This window comes from Cibotium barometz, chromosome 17, assembly GCF_041138505.1.
Source record: "Cibotium barometz isolate CiBa-2024 chromosome 17, ASM4113850v1, whole genome shotgun sequence".
In the NCBI taxonomy this organism is placed as follows: Eukaryota; Viridiplantae; Streptophyta; class Polypodiopsida; order Cyatheales; family Cibotiaceae; genus Cibotium; species Cibotium barometz.
This window is the reverse complement of record NC_141062.1, coordinates 34,221,419-34,238,025: the sequence shown is the minus strand read 5'-3', so window position 1 is coordinate 34,238,025 and position 16,607 is coordinate 34,221,419. Positions and strand designations below refer to the sequence as shown.

The following is a 16,607-nucleotide window of genomic DNA, read 5'->3' as shown; positions in this document are numbered from 1 at the left end:
AGGGCCATATGCCGACTCCAACATGGACGGGCGACAAATCATACAGGATTACAAGGAGAGCATCTCATCTATGCTATTGATACATTGGCACGATTTCTTGCTCATCTCTTCAACAGAGCTCTGTCAGAGGGGTTTCCGGCTGAGTGGACGATGCACACTATTGTGCCAATCCATAAAGCGGGAGATGTACTAGACCCTGGGAACTACTACAGGACCATCATGATTGGCCATATATTGGCCAAACTATACGGGGCAGTTTTCGAGGCAGAGCTGAGCACTCCTGCACAGGATGGGCGATTGAGAGCAACAGGCCACGCAGGCTTCCAACGAGCCTTCTCGAGCATCGACCACATTTTTACATTGAGGTGCCTGATTGATCAGGGCAAGGCACGGAGGCAACGGCTCTATTGTTGCTTTGTGGATTTCCGCAAGGCATTTGATACTGCCCAGAGAGCGCCTCTTTCGGCAACTACAGACACTAGGCATACCTTCAGACATGATGTGGGGCATATACAGGCTATATGAGCAAGTCTTTGGGAGAGTCCGATGCCCAGGAGGCTTGTCCGACACAGTTGCTAGCACCATTGGTGTGAAGCAAGGGTGCCCGCTCTCCCCCACGCTCTTTGGGCTCTATATTGCTGAGGTGGTCAATTACATCACACAGGGAGGAGGCTCTGGGGTTGAGCTATCAGGTATTACTCTCCATGTTATGCTTTATGCTGATGACATCGTCTTGGTATCCGACACGCAGGTTGGGCTTCAAAGACACCTTGTGGCTCTTGATGACTTCTGCGCACAGTAGGGTCTCACAATGAACCTTGGGAAAACCAAGGTTATGATCTTCCACACCTCACCCGCAGTCAGGAGCCACACTACTCTCACATTAGCAGGAGGGCAAGTCAAGGTGGTGAGCTCTTATGTTTACCTTGGCATCACATTTACTAGCTCAGTTGGACGCTTCTCCATGGCTCAGGCAGTCCGAGACAGAGTGACCCGGGGGTATGCAGCTCTTGCTGGCCTTGAGCGTCAGTGTCATCAGGCACATTTTCAGGAACCCCGCACGAAGGGGTGGCTCTTTGATACATTAGTGACACCAGCCTTGATGTATGCAGCAGCGGTTTGGGCACCAAGGCTTGCAGCCTCCACATAGCTCTCTGGAAGAAATCTGTGAGCTGGGACTGTCTCCCACCCCTAGTGGGAGCGGGTGTCTGGAGGAGTCCCTCTCGAGAACTATGAAGCTCTAGTAGTAGTCTACCAAGCTATCGCTGGTCCGAGGCCTCCATCAACTGATGTAGTGAAGAGTGCTCCTCAAACAATCCTGCATAACTATCTCTGACCCCTGGTGGGCTCTACATCTACATACAAAGTGATCCTCAGTCTCCACCTCCTCGCGGCACAATCTGCATATCCACTCGGCTCTGGGAACCCGTGCCGCTCTCCCAGCCTCTTATCTTTAGCTGATGTGATGAGACTCGTAGCTGTCCAATAGCAACGCGAGAGCTGTGTGGCATGTATACATCCATATACCGCGGTCGTTGTATAAACCCATCCCCTGAGATGCTCATAAAGTGGTCTTTGTAATACAGCATCTTCGGTGGTAGTGGGCTCTTTGGTGTTGTCCATGTCTCCTGTATGTAGCGTTGCCATATGTCCGGTCTCATCACTCTGTTCCTCTCATTGAGAGAGAGGTAACCCCGTGGAGCAGACTGATCATACTGAAAAGGTGGCAACCGCTCAATGTCTATCCCATGATGTGAGAACCACTGTAGCATCTGTGCAAACCAAGATCCAGTGTGTCCACAGCCTCGGCCAGCTGTCTGGATGCCTCAAAAGCTCGGCGAGATAATCTCTCCGTGGGCATCTCCCTCATCCTGAATATAAAGGAGATCGTCTGGAACAATGCCTCCACTGCCATAGGTGGTGCAGCAAACTCAGCTCGAACAATGTCGTGCGGGACGGATGGTTTGCTGCATATCATCCTCGAGAGCATCAAGATCTGTGGTCTCTCGAGCTGTACCCATGCCACTGCCAGCTGATGTACCACGTGGGGTGACCGCACAAAGAGCAGAGGAATTGAGAGCCAGGAGGAGACCTAGACAAACTGGACACAGAGCACCCCGACTCCGTCACCGAGAGATAGCAGCTATCCGGATGAGACACCAAATGGAGACAAAAGAGAGGCTAGCTCGCTTTCATTCAGACTCAGGATACATGTTCACGCTACTCACAGCCTCAGCATCGGCGATGTATGATATCTTATATCCCTCTTATGGCACTGGATGGAGTTAGACATAGATCTGCATAGCATGCTTGTACTACCCCTTCAGCATATAGAGATGCATCTTGCCTTAGCACTCCATCCACATCCCCGCCCCCCTTTATATTGTTTGTATATGGGCTCCACCGATCCATGATGATTCATGGTTGTATCCAGACACATGCACACTTTTTCTTTTCTTTCTTTTCCTTTTCTTCCGATGACCGGAAGAACACAGTTGTATTATTTTTTTGTCTCATAGGCCCCGACTTTGGCCTCTCGTAGACGTTAATATCTCTCTCTCTCTCTCTCTCTCTCTCTCTCTCTCTCTCTCTCTCTCTCTCTCTCTCTCTCTCTCTCTCTCTCTCTCTCTCTCTCTCTCTTTTTGGTCTCATAGGTCATTTTGGCCTTTTGAAGACGTTAATATATCATTTCATTTCATTTCATTTCTCTCTCTCCTTCCTTTTTTCTCTCTCTCTCTTGGTGTCTTGTATCAAGGTTCCTATTCAGTTACTTAGGGCTGAAAGAAGCCACACAGAGCTCCGCGAATTGACACCTAGGATCTCCAATACACCGCCTACCTTAAGACGTTCTGCCTTCATCATTTCTGGCAATTTAAAACATAATCTTGGATATACTTATTCATGCCTAGCCAAAATATTCTCTCTTCACATGAGAAAAAGTCTTCTATACTCAAGCATGTCTAGCGCATTGAGTATCATGGCACTTGTAAGGAAGTTTGCTCCTGGGGTCATGATCCCGTGGTATACATACTCTTTCCTCCTCAGGCATATACCCATCCGCCATGGTATACTTCTTAAACTTTTGAAAGCATCTTCATTTGCATTCATCCTTACAGAATCTTCAAGGATTATCATACATCCTCAATGGTTCTCCTACAAGACTTCCAAACCTCATAGTAGAGACCATTGTGCTCATATCTAGTCTATAATTTTTTATGAAATTAAGTAAAACTAGTTTTCTTTACCACTGCCATTCAGTCGAGGGCTACCACATTAAACTTCTCTTTCCCATACCTCATATTGAAATCGGACTCGTCACATTTCAGCCCAACAAACCATTCTGGCCAAAGATCTAGTGAATTAGAAATAAGTTAAATACTTTCAAGATCAAGTATGATTTCAAATTCGACACCACAAATAATGATGACCACAGTTGCCAGGAAACATGTTTCATACCTCTTCCCAAGTGTGAAACGTTTCCTAAGGAAACCTCAGATTGACAAGCATTTTTTCTCTACTTATTTATGTACTCAAACACATGGTTGCTATTTCGGCTTTTTTTTAGCAACTCTATAAGCTATCCGTTTTGAAATATGCTGTTAAAAGTTTAAACTTTAAATCATGTTTCATAAATGAGATCTCAATTATGATTTCAAATTCAACACCACAAATAATGATGACCACAGTTGCCAGGAAACATGTTTCATACCTCTTCCCAAGCATGAAACGTTTCCTAAATGTTTCCTACGTAGGAAACCTCATATTGACAAGCATTTTTTCTCTATTTATTTATGTACTCAAACACGGTTGCTATTCCGGCTTTTTTTTTAGCAACTCTAGAAGCTATCCATTTCGAAATATGCTGTTAAAAGTTTAAACTTTAAATCATGTTTCATAAATGAGATCTAAAATTTTCAAATCTAGAAACTAGATAATCATTCATCACGCAACTGGTTTTTGAAGTGAGCATGCAGGCTGGAGTCTGTTGTATTCACCTTCGGCCCTACCATCCCAAGCCCCAACCCCCCTACAGGCATAACCAAGCCCTGACCCCCAGATAGTTTGGAATCTAGTTGTCTTTAATGTAATTCATGAACAATTTGAATGTTCTTTATTTTTTCAAGTTGTCAAGCATTTTAAAAAATGTATATACAAGTTTTTTGTGGTGCTTGTGGTATGAAACATTGAGGAAACGTCTCCAGAAGACAGAAAACGTTTAGAAAATGCATTCTTCAAAATGCCCAACAATTATGATGATGGCATGGATTACAACATAAAGCTCCTTCTACCTTCCACAACAAGGTGTCCATAAGAAGGACCATGCATCAAAGCCCAACACCAGATTCATGGATGTGGGTCTCAGAATACATAACCAAGGAAGTACATGTGGTTACAAGGTCTTGTTAGAGACTCTGTGTCATCCTGGAATACAAAGGACCACTCCCCTAGAATTTAGGAGAGTTGCTATTTTTGGCCCGACTCCGATGGAAATTCTGTTCGCATCATTACATCTCGAATTGAACAGATACCAACAATTGGCAAAGTGCCTATGACAGAATGTCTACTAGTTGGGATATCTTTAGAGGTAAAGATTATGGGAGAACCCATCTCTTAGATTGGGACATGTGACAAGAAAGTGGATCAAAGTGAGACAACCGGCCTCACACTTGTCACTCCAGCTATTGTGTGGCTCTCCACTTGTTATCATAGCCTTCTCTTTCCATTTTCACTCATGGGAGCCCCAAATCTATAAATTGGAGCCCTCTCTGTTCATTAATAGAGGCTCTCTTGCTGCACACTAGCCTCTACCACCGTTACAGGCTGCCCTAATGATGGCTACTCTCTTTCTTGAAGGCTGCCCATGAAGAATACCCTGTTGGGGACTGTTTTGGAGGCTTCCATCATGAAGAAATAGTGAAGGCAAGGGTATTTAATCATTTTATTATGATTTCTAGCCACTATACTTGTTTGTACCAGTTCTTGTACTTGTTGTACCTGTTGTACTAGCCATTGTACCGATTGTACCAACCATTGTACCTATTGTACCAACCATTGTACCGGCTGTACCAACCACTGTACCAACTGTACCAACCACTGTACCTATTGTACCGGCTGAATGGAGCGTTATACTTACTGTACCAGCTCTATTGCATGAAGACCCATGGTTTTTGGGGAAGAATGAGTACCCAGATGGAGGTATATGGATTATATTATTGGCTCGGCATTTCTATAGCCTATGTTCCGGCTTGGTTACCTCGTGTTGGGCTGTGTTATGGCATGTATATGGATAATCCAGTATCTCCCATGGGGAGAGTAAGGCCCTCAAAGCTTGTACATGATATTATTCTCCTTGGGTAATAAAATACTCCAAAGAAGGGGGGGGGGGGGGGGGGGGGGGTTCGCCCATTCCGGCCTCTATGCGGTGTCACATGTGCAAGCTCCATTTTCAGCATTTGTGAATGTTTTGTCCAACTTTTATGTTTCATGCAAAGTGATAATGGGTATGTGTTAATGCTATGGCCATGTTTAAATGTTTTAATATGCATTGATGGTATCAACAAGTGTGTCAAAGGCCCTAGTCCCCCGGGCACCACCGCGAGTCACACTCTGGAGCACCATCTACTCTTTTGACTCTCTCATCCCCTTCAGTGCTTTAGCTTCGCAAGTCGATTACCTGCAGGAGTAAATGGCAACTCGGTAAAGTGCATACTCCCCTGGTTACCCAATGTCTCCAGCCAAGGGGATAAGGACAGGGGGAAAGAAAAAGAGGAGTGTGCAAACTCCACACATGCCATTGATGGCTTCTATAAACACTCCTAAGTTCTCCACAAAAATCATATAATTTCACCCCGGAAGAACAAAAACTGGACCAATGCCATATCTCTTCCAGTGTTACATGTGAATGACAAGATTGTTTCTCGAGCACACAAATACAGAAAATTGGACTTCAATGCGTAGTTTGGTATCACCACTGCTTGGAATTTGATGGGAAAAATTTTGAGTACATTTCCTTATATTTCAAGCAAGTAACCTGCAGATTGTAATTTTTCAATTTTTTCCTCAGCAGTATTTCTCCACTACTTGTCACAACTTTCACTCTCCATGGGGCCAAAAACATCCCATGAATGCATTTATGCATCCAAACACGGTTTCCTAAGTAGAAATCGCTCTTTAAAAAAACAGAGCAAGCAAACCAAAAATATCACAATTACTTATTTGAAGAGGTTCAACCTGTAATCAAAGTAGCGGTGAAGGCTATCAATTGCTGCCGGGTAATCACCATTTGAAAGGCAATTTAAATACCTCAGATAGTGCACCTTTTAGAATAAAAAGCTGGTTAGTATCTGTTACAGCTTCCCCATTTGTGTAGAGTAAAATATATAAAGCGTAATAAATCATCCATCCAAAAAAACTAAAAAATCATAAAACTATTTTCTTTTAAGATTGATTACTACTACAGAATTTATTATGTTGGGACGTTTTGACAACTAGGGTACCTGCAATAGAGCATAGTTAAAGTGTTCTCTGTTAAGTTTTTAACACAATCAACCTCTTAAATCGGTCAAAAGAAGCAAGGATAGCACAGACAAAGAGGCCGCTGGCATCCGTTTCCTACCTTATAAAAGTCTGGAGCCAGCTTCTCCAACTGAATGAGCTTAGAATCAACTTCTTCACATGAAAATGAGCCCACCTCCCTGGTATATGCAAAAACCTCATTTACTACAAATCAATGTTAATTCCTAAAATGAGCTCAAAAATAAAAGTGACCTACAGCATACCTCTCAATTAAGTCTGCTAACTCCCTCATGTAGGATTCAACCTGATCGTTGGTGGATAAAAATAGCCCTTCACTTGCGCTTTCAACCCTGTTTGATATATCCCCAAACGCAAAAGTAAAGCCTCCATCTTGGACTCTTCCATTAAAGCAGGTTTCTCTTAATGAAAATTCACCTGTTAGAGAAACAGTTGCAACAACTTAACAGTTAATTATTAAATTGTTGGAACAAATACATACATACATGCAGCAATGCATGCATACAAGTGTCCCAAGTGCCTCTGTTCCCTAAGAGTGAACTTCTGAATATTTACTGCCCCCTGGACCCTCATATCAAGATACCATGAAGGAAAAGGTCCCTAGCCCCAGTAGTCTCCTCCAGGCCTGCCAACCTGCAGGTGCTGGTTCAAACCTGTATCCTGGCAATTAAGAGAACAAAAATGATACCATTGAGAAAAAAACGTGATGAGGCACTTTTTGACCATAAGGGAGCCCTCATTGTTAGTGAAGATCATTGTGATGAGGCAAGCATCCACTACCTTATACTCCTTAACGGCATACAACACAGGAGAACGGAAGAATTAAAATCGCTCAGCAGAATGTCAGGACTGGAGCTCCCCTGCACACACTGGTCGCCCCCCCTTTCTTGCGCGTTTCTGCGCCAGCCCTCCATCTCCGCCCTACGCCCCTCTGCCTTCGCACCCCCTGCCTCCGCCTCTGTCCAGCCTGATTGTGCGCCACCTCCTTGTGTTCCTCCAGCTGCCATCTTTTGAGCCCCCCTCCCTCCTCTTGTTGCCGCTCTCCTGTTGTCTGCCCGCCACCTCGCCCGTTTCCGCCTGCTGCCCCTGGTCTTGTGCACCCCAGCCCCTCTTCGTCCCACCGCCTCTCCTTCGCCCCCCCTTCGCTGCTTTCTCTCTGCTTTCCCTTCGTCACCCTTTGTGACCCCCCTTTTCTCTCCACCTTCCCTTCGTTCCCCCCTTGTGACGCCCCCTTTTCTAGCTTGCCTTCTCTTTGAGCCTCCGCCCTCTATTCGCCGCTCTCCTGTTGTCTGCCCGCCGCCTCGCCCGTTTCCGCCTGCAGCCCCTGGTCTTGTGCACCCCAGCCCCTCTTCGTCCCATCGCCTCTCCTTCGCCCCCCCTTCACTGCTTTTCTCTCTGCTTTCCCTTCATCGCCCTTTGTGACCCCCCTTTTCTCTCCACCTTCCCTTCGTTCCCCCCTTGTGACGCCCCCTTTTCTAGCTTGCCTTCTCTTTGAGCCTCCGCCCCCCTCCAGCATTTTTGCAGCAAGTTTTTAGCATTCAGACTGCTTCATTTCGGGGGGTGCACACCCCCCCCCCCCTTTCGGAGCCCCCCTTTCTCCGAAACGGACCTCCAACTCCTAGCTTCAACAGCAGCCTCCCTCAAAGCCTCTACATTGGTTTGCAAGATTGTGGGTAACTGCCCAGCACACAGCCAGCTTCGTGACTCTCTCCAGGCCAGCCTCCTTGGCGAACCGGGCAAGATCATAGACATCCATACCCTCGGACGTGGCTACTAGGAGGTGGAGTTCTACACCCCAGCAGCTTCGGACCGTGTGCTTCAGCTGAGCCCTGCTGCATTATGCACGGCCCAGGCGTCCTTCACATGCTCCCAGCACGGTTTTGATCCCACCTTGCTGATGTATCAGGATTCCCGTTCACGGTCTGTTTTCCAGGCCTCCGGAAGGAGTGCCTTCCACTTCTCCTTGCCATTGGGAGAACGATAGGGCAACCAACGACAAGTCGCCTTGATGTTGGCGTGGGTAGCTGGGATTCCTTCACTCCGCATCAGCATTTCCTCTCCGGAGACAGGAACGTATGTCATCTCTCTTCGATGCCTCTTGGGGGAGTCCTGTTCGTCAACGGGTTGAGTGCTCAAGCCCTCAAGGCCACTGCTTCATTGCCATTAACAGTAGATGGGTCACCTTGCCAGCGCTTGCCCTCGCTGCCAGGCTTAGCCGAGCTCCACACACCAGTCCAGCCCCTTCCCCCCTACACGACTAGCGAGAATGGACCGAGCGCCCCAGCCTCACCTCCTCCCTCTGACGAGACAGAGCCCCAACACCCTACCCCCGACGACAAGGATGGCGTAGGTGGCAGACGACTGGGCAGAGACAGCACAGATGCCTTCCAAAAGAGCAACGCACCGCGGATAGGCGAGACAGCCCGAAGGGGCCCACGCGAAAACGGTCATGCCAGAGAACCGTTAGGAGCATAGTAGCCCAGGAGTTTCATAAAAAAGGTTTTTGAAACGCGTTTCGAAATGTTTCGTTGCTTCCAAGTGACTATCCGCATCATAGGAGTCTAGTGGGGTGAGATCTGTCTGTGTTGCTCTCCACCCTGTGAGACTTGGGCAGGGGTTTGGATGGCAAGTAGTCCCAGTCTGTACTGGTGCACAGCTGACCAAGATGTTCCCCGATCCTAAGCTCCATGTGGGCTCATTCCGCTCTGGCTCAGCTGTATGCATTAATTGGGCTCCAGCTATCACGATAGAGGTATCTGTAGGAGGGTGTAAGAGGGATAACCAGTGATACATGTAGGCATATGAAGAGGATACCTCCAAGCTCCAGCTCCTGAGCTCGCCATCCTGGTTGCCGTGGCCTGATCTGCTGAGCTCCATTCGGGCAAGAGCCAAAAGTGGGAAACAATGTCTGTGAGGCGCAAGTCTCCGAGGTGATGAGAGAGCTCTATCATCTGTCCATGAATAGTGGAGGAGACAGACTCCAGACTCCACTCACGCTTTACAGCAACACTCACGGGGGACGAGAATATCACTATGCCACTGTCCGGAGTGGCCGGTCTGGATTGATGAAAAATGAGAGACTCGGAGAGGAGCTGAAGTCTCAGCAAAAGCAGTGGCATCCATTGGAAGACATATGAGGAAACTGTAGTCTACTGGCTGTCCCATGACTGGAGGAGGGCCACCTGGAGACTCCGGGGGGAGGGCTCTTGTTGGGTATTTCGGAGTTAGGTCAAGTATCCTTAGTGGTGTGAACACACTAGGTGAGAACACCCTCGATGGATCTTCATAGAGATGAGGACAGGCCTCAGTAGGGGATGGGAGGACAGATTTGCTTTGAGCATCCTGAGAGCTTGGGAGCTGCTGAGACCGGGGCTCTCTCAGCGACCTCCTTCTTGTGTTGAGGAGCGGGCCAGACAGCCGCTCATCTGGAGCCCAACGGTTCGCACAGAGCAGGGTCATATTCTGGGTTCTCGGCCTCGTCTAGCCTGGGGACCTTTGGCGGCAGGCCCAGCACGTAGATTTGGAGACTAGCAGGCCTTCTGTACTCTCCCAGAGGAGATCCAGGTGGAGAGGCTGAGTCACTTCAGAAGGGGGTTGATCATGAGGGATGACATTCAGGAGGCACTCACAGAGGAGTGGTTCATGCCTATCGAGCTAGTGGCCCCACGGTGGATGGGAGCCTTTACACAATTCAAGATCCTGATTGCTGTCGGAGCTTGCACTGAGGATGGCAGATGCCTCTACTATAAGATTCAGGATGAGGGCAAACTTCAGAGAGTGGAGGTGGAGTCGCCTTTGGTTGCAGAGTGCACCTTTCAGAGGATACAGGTAGTGGCCGCCGCTTCTCGGAAGTGGCATATTGACCCAGACCCTACAGATGTGCTCCCGGATTGGCGCATATGGGCATATGCAGCGCGCCCCTTGGCCCGGCTACAGTGGGACCTTGGGGAGTACGAGTGGCATGATCCTTATGCATCCCTTGAGGCCATAGAGATCACCTTTTTCCAGTATACTATTCGGCTGGGGCGGCATATTTTGACGGCGAGGAGGATGGTCTCTCCAGCTGCAGCGGGGCACTGGCGGCTACAGGGACTCTCAGAGGAGTTCCTGGAGGATTTTTGGGCCCGGCTCTCGGCTAGTCGACAGGCCCACAGGATCTCGACTTTCCAGTGGTTGGTCGCCCACAGGGGCTTAGCAGTTGGCACCTGGCTTGTCTACAGCGGTCTTCCGGCGGCTTGCGTCCGATGTGGCCACCCTATGGAGACACAGAGACATTGCCTTTGGGATTGCCCTCAGGCGCAGCAGATTTGACTGCAGATGCTGCGTATTCTGGCCCCCCTCTCTCCAGAGGGTATGTTTACGTGGGGTGCCGCTGCTTGGTTAACTTCGTCAGGGCCTGCTATGGGCTATGAGACGGAGCAGGACAGTCCGGCCATCAGATTCATTAGGGGCCAGCCTCGCCTTGTTCCGTCACCGGATTTCTCGTCCGCCAGCTGGACACAGGAGAGGGATTTACCATGGGAGCGCCTCGGCAGCCTCACCATCTGGTTCACTTGGAGGGCCCGGTGTTTCAGGGCCTTTGAGGGGAGACTGGAGCCACCAGCAGAGACTGTACGGGGGATTTGGCAGGAGTTGATCCACACCCTGCGAGGACAGTATGACCGCATCCAAGGCGACTCGGATGAGGCGATCTTGCGGCGCCAGGCCTTTCACACCACCTGGCGCAGCGGCCCTTCTATACCCTACACGCGGGATCCCCCCATTGGCATTACAGGCCACCTGTTTGGCTTTTCCCCCCTCCTATTGTATGATTTAGCCCCTCAGTTCTTTGTACTGATGCTTGTACTTTTCAGCACCTAGGGAGAGTCTCCCGGACTGCCTTGCTTTGTTCACTGCTCTGTTTTTCTCGTGAGCAGGAGAGGATCTTTTTGTAGCCCTACGGGCGTTTTCTCGTGAGCAGGAGAGGATCTTTTGTAGCCCTCTCCTGCTCACTGCTCTGCTTTTCTCGTGAGCAAGAGAGGATCTTTTGTAGCCCTACGGGCGTTTTTATATAACTAATGAAAGGATCTTTTTTCGGAAAAAAAAAGAAAAGAAAAAAAAACGCAACTAATTACAATGAGTTATCAATGCACAGCTACCCATGCAAGATCCTAAGCTTCCTAAGGTTTTTTATCAAACCCAAAATATTATTTTATTCTTCTTGGGGTTGGGCTGAGCATCCTTATAGAACATATTCTCTTGGCCTCAAAAATACCTATGAGACCAGATTTGACTCCATCCTCAAGTTGTACTGCAAGCTCACTTCGTACAGAGAGAGAAGGGGAGAACAGGTGGAAGGAAGCTGGTACATGGAAAAGAAAAGAAGAGGACAAAGGAAGATGAAACAAAGGAGATGGAAGGGGCTGAGAGGAAATAAAAGGAAGGAATGAATGGATGGAAGGAGAGAAGCCAGGTCAAGGTGCAGTTCTTATCCCTATCACAGTAGTTATAGTAGAAGCCTGATCACATGTGTGCTACATACACTATGTGCAGACCCAAAAAGATGTTCCCAATTGGAGTTCATGACTCTCATTGGAGAGGTCATGTATACAAAACCCATGGAGGACACCCACCCCTTGTAAGAGAGGGTGCACATGCTCATGTATACCGAGCAGGTGGGCAGGGTGGTTCACCACACTCATAGCTCATTGCACACTTTCAGCTGTGGCTTTTATAGCATCATCAACAATATGCAATCCGGCTCTTCAAAGCTTCTTCCTCTTTGGTGCAGGGACGTTGGCTGCAATAGACATCAAAGATCAGGCTCTGCTCCGACACATGGTTCTCCCAACTACTGTGCAGGGCATTCACACCGGCAGGCCAAGCGGCTCACTTGTGGGGTTGGTTGTCCTGCAGCTTGTCTGCTGCCTTGACTGGCAGACACTTGGAAGGGTGGTGTGGTAGTCAAGTCTGTGTGTGACTTTCTTTCATATATATATCTACTTATAATTATTTACACACGCATGCATGCACACATATTGAAGAGCCACCTGCAATAAGAAGCTTGTGAAGGATCCTCATCAAGACTTTTTGCTTGATAAGAAGTTAACATTGACCTATAGATAATTTCGCATGAGATGACCAAAAATAAGGAGAAAACACCTTCACTTGGACAAAAATATAGCCTAAAGAGACTTGTTCAATGACCCTCATTAAGACCTTTTGCTTCATTAACCAACTGATGATATATATTAGGTCAAGAGAAGTAAGCAAGGATTAGGAGAAAACACCTTCATTTGGGAGAGAGCTACAGCCTAAAACCTGAAATGATCCTTCATATGCCTTATTCTCATTTGCATCCTTTCTGGGCTTCTGCACATCGAACATAGTACTTTCTGTCTCTACATTCTCATACTCAAAGTAATCCTCCTCATCATTTGGATTTTCTTCGTCATGCATCTCCGCATTATCCATCTTTTTTGGCATAGAATTCTCTAGTGCATGATCTCCCCCAGTAAGTGTAAGCATAGGCTGGCGGTATACATCTAGGTCAGTCAGAAGTTTGCAAGTACGCTGCATGTTTCCACCAACAAGAAGTCAAAACCCACTATAAAGAAAACAACAAGCTAACTCAAATTATTTGCAATGAAGAATATTATGCAAGGTTATACCACCATGAATACTTTGTTAATGCATGTGTGCACGTATATGTGTATGTATGTAGCTAGGTGGGTACGCAGGTAGGTGAGTGAGTATGTATATATGTATGCATGGATGGATGCAGGATGCTATGTATGTACTTATGTAGGTATATATGCATGTTGAAGAACCCCTTTGACTCTACCATAGGTGACAATAGACATAGGTTATTACTCCTTAGCAAGATCATGAACTTATAGCTATGGAAAGTTCCATATGACACATTAAAAATGGTCTCGCATTTTGGCACAAATCAGGAGTTCCGGGCATATATTTATACCTAGCCGTGTTGAGTGTTTCCCATCTCGGTAGTCTCTAGGAAAGCAATCATTGTGCCCGTCTTAGTATGCGAAAGGGGAATTGTATTGTAGAAAGGGAAAGATTATTTTTCAAGAATCACCTTGCCAACCTGAAGATCTTCGATACAACCAACATCATGGATTCCATCACGGAGTTTGTTACCATCCAGAAGCTGTTGGTCTCTTTGGGTAGGCTCATGACAGGTCCATTCTGCATGATATTTGGCCTAGCTCTTCGAAGGTGTCCAACTGGTGATGCTTCCAACCTTGAGGCCTCTTGTGTGGGTAACGTGCGACTTAACTCTTCTCTTGGCCAACCTTCTACCATCCAAGATGTGCTTTATGTTCCCAAGCTCTCTAGCGATCTCCTCTCAATGTTTCGGATTGCAGAGAAAGGCTACGGCATGTACTTTGACAGTTCAGTTCTTGAGGTCATTGACACCAACACCTTGCAGATTGTTGCCATAGGTGTACAGGAAGGTGGTCTTTACAGGTTGAGGGACTTCGGTGGCTCTTTGAATGAGTCACAGTCTCATTTGCTACAACTTCTTTAAAGCTATCATGCCTTGGTAGCTCAGGCGGATACAGCATTGTGGCATGCTCGCTATACGGGCACTTGAACTATGCTTCTCTTCAAAAGTTGTCTTCTCACCAAATGATCAAGGGTCTTCCGCAACTGAAACCCTCCCACTCCACTGGTGTGGCTTGCTTGCATGGCAAGCAACACAGAGCCTTTCCCTCACGAGGCTACTCATCGGGCTTCTCACATCCCTACTACCCAGGGTGGTGTCAAGTACTTCATGCTTATTATTGATGATTTCTCACGTAATGTTTGGGTGTTCTCTTGGCAAAAAAATCTCAAGATTTCTCCCGCTTTCAAGAGTGGGTGTCTCTGGTCGAGAATGCGATCACACAAAAGGTTTGAAAGTTCCATTTGGAAAATGGAGGAGAATTCATCTCCAAAGCCTTCCACAACTTTTTGTTCCTAAAAAGGTATTGGCCGTCAGTTCTCCACGCCTGGCACTCCACAACAGAATGGTGTGGTTGAACACAAAAACACGACTATTCAAGAGATGGCCCGTACCATGATTTCTTCTTCCGATCTTCCTCCCACTTTCCAAGGAGAAGCTATGACCATTGCTGTCTACGTCATTAATCGTTCTCCCGGTTGCTAATATGACACCATAGTATGCTTTTAAATGACACAAACCTTCAGTTTACATCTCAGGGTTTTCAGCTATGATGCCTATTATGCTCATATCCCTGATTCTACCAGGTCCAAATTTGATTCGAAATCTAGGAACTGCAAATTCCTTGGTTATAGCTCTCAATCCAAAGCTTATAGATTATGGGATCTGGAGAAGAAGTCCTTAGTGATTTCCCGCAACGTTCACTTTGTTGAGCCCTCATTCAATGATTCCCAAACTTACCCGAGCTTACCATAGAGGTTCCACGTCCTCTTGCTTCTTTCTCGGCACCCCCACCCCCCTCAGCTTCTCCACCCCCACCTTCTTACAGTGTCAGTGTCTCAATCAGTTCTCTTCCACTCCTCGACATTCTCATTGGCAAGCCGCTCTCAAGGTTCTTCGATACTTATCTAGTACCTTGGACTATGGTCTCTCTTTCAAAGGAGGCACTAAGCTTGTTGGATACTCTGATGTTGATTGGGGAGGTGACCAAGATACTAGGTGGTCCACTTTTGGTTATTTCTTTGCTTTAGGTTCTAGCCTCATTTCCTAGTGATCCAAGAAGCAAGATACAGTCTCAATTTCTTCTATTGAGGCTAAGTACTGGACCTATTTGGATACTTGCTATGAGCTGTTATGGTTGATGCAGATGTTGAGTAATCTTGATGTTCTTTCGGACTCCTCTATTCGCATTCTTACAAACAACCAGAGTGCCTTGGCGTTGGCTCAAACTTCATCTTTTCATGGCAAGACCAAACACATTGAAATCCATTTTCACTTTGTTCGTCGTGAGCTGGTCGTTGATGGTATCATTTCTCTGGAGTAGTGTCCCTCTCAAGATAACCTAGCCGACCTATTCACTCAACCTCTATCTCTAGATTCTATTGATCAACTCCTGACTCGTATGGGAATCGATCCACCGTGCTCGAGCTGAGAGGTGGTGTTGGACTGTGTTCATCTCCAGCATTAATCCCATTTATTGCACCATTTATGCAGCATATTTATCTGATGTATTTTACTCAATCTCGGTATTTTTTTCCACATTTTTAGGCACTTTTTCCCAATCGTAGGTATTTTTCACCAATCTGCAGGTTTCTTCTACTGACTGACTTGGTTATTTGTCCAGTATATAAGAACAAGCTTTTTGCCATTTAATTTATTCATCATTTTGCTCAAGTGTTGGATCATTGTTAGCTGCTCCTATTCTCTCCTTTGCTTCCGCTTGCTGCATTCAACCATTCCCTCAAGTAGTCTCTAGGTGGAAAATTATGTTGGAAAGGCATTTGCTTAATGCTCCACCCTCGTGATGTTTCTGCGGGTGACAAATGTGCTCTATTTTGTAAGGCCCCCTTTATGAGGAGTAGCTGCTGTGGTGAGCACCCGTGCACCGGGCAATTTCCAATTTAGACACTGGATGGTGGCCAAGTGTGGCCACATGGTTAGGAGACGGCTTGGCAGCCTGCCAAGTAGGATGCATACTTGTGCGGACTAAGTGACCGCATTATGTGGATGTTGGACAACAAACAGAGAACACATTGTTCTCGAGTTGCGGGAAGTTCATAGTTCATAGTACATATATATGTGGTCATAGCTAGGGTCTGACGACCGACCTACCATATGGTGTACTATATATGGGGGGATTTGTGAAACCCCATAATAATCGAGTTCATTGTGTTCAAGCTGTAACCACTCCCTAATTTCTCGGGTTTCATATTCTTAATTTTTTATTATCCATGGACATTGGTGTTGGACACTACATGTAGCCATGGTGTGTTTATGGTTACGCTTTCCATGTATGTGTATGCCAGCTCTATCTATGAGATCCTGGCTGCAAAGAAGCATGTTAGGCATTCGATGGATCTTGGAGAACCAAATGTAATATGCTATGGACATTTGATGGATCTTGGAA

At 46.8% G+C, this 16,607-nt stretch overlaps 1 protein-coding gene across 5 annotated transcripts in view; it reads right to left on the bottom strand.

Moving 5' to 3' along the window:
* LOC147629914 (anaphase-promoting complex subunit) overlaps positions 1-16,607 on the bottom strand; it is a 157,701-nt gene that overhangs the window by 98,191 nt on the left and 42,903 nt on the right. For all 5 annotated transcript variants that reach the window (XR_015267763.1, XR_015267764.1, XM_086811417.1 and 2 more), the window contains 4 exons: positions 12,804-13,086; positions 6,780-6,951; positions 6,617-6,695; positions 6,232-6,317 (listed from right to left, as the gene is read on the bottom strand). Coding sequence is in view for 3 of the 5 variants with exons in the window: in XM_086811417.1 (XP_086667543.1) it covers positions 6,232-6,317; positions 6,617-6,695; positions 6,780-6,951; positions 12,804-13,086 (620 nt within the window). In the remaining 2 variants the exon portion in view is untranslated. The remainder of the gene's footprint in view (positions 1-6,231; positions 6,318-6,616; positions 6,696-6,779; positions 6,952-12,803; positions 13,087-16,607) is intronic.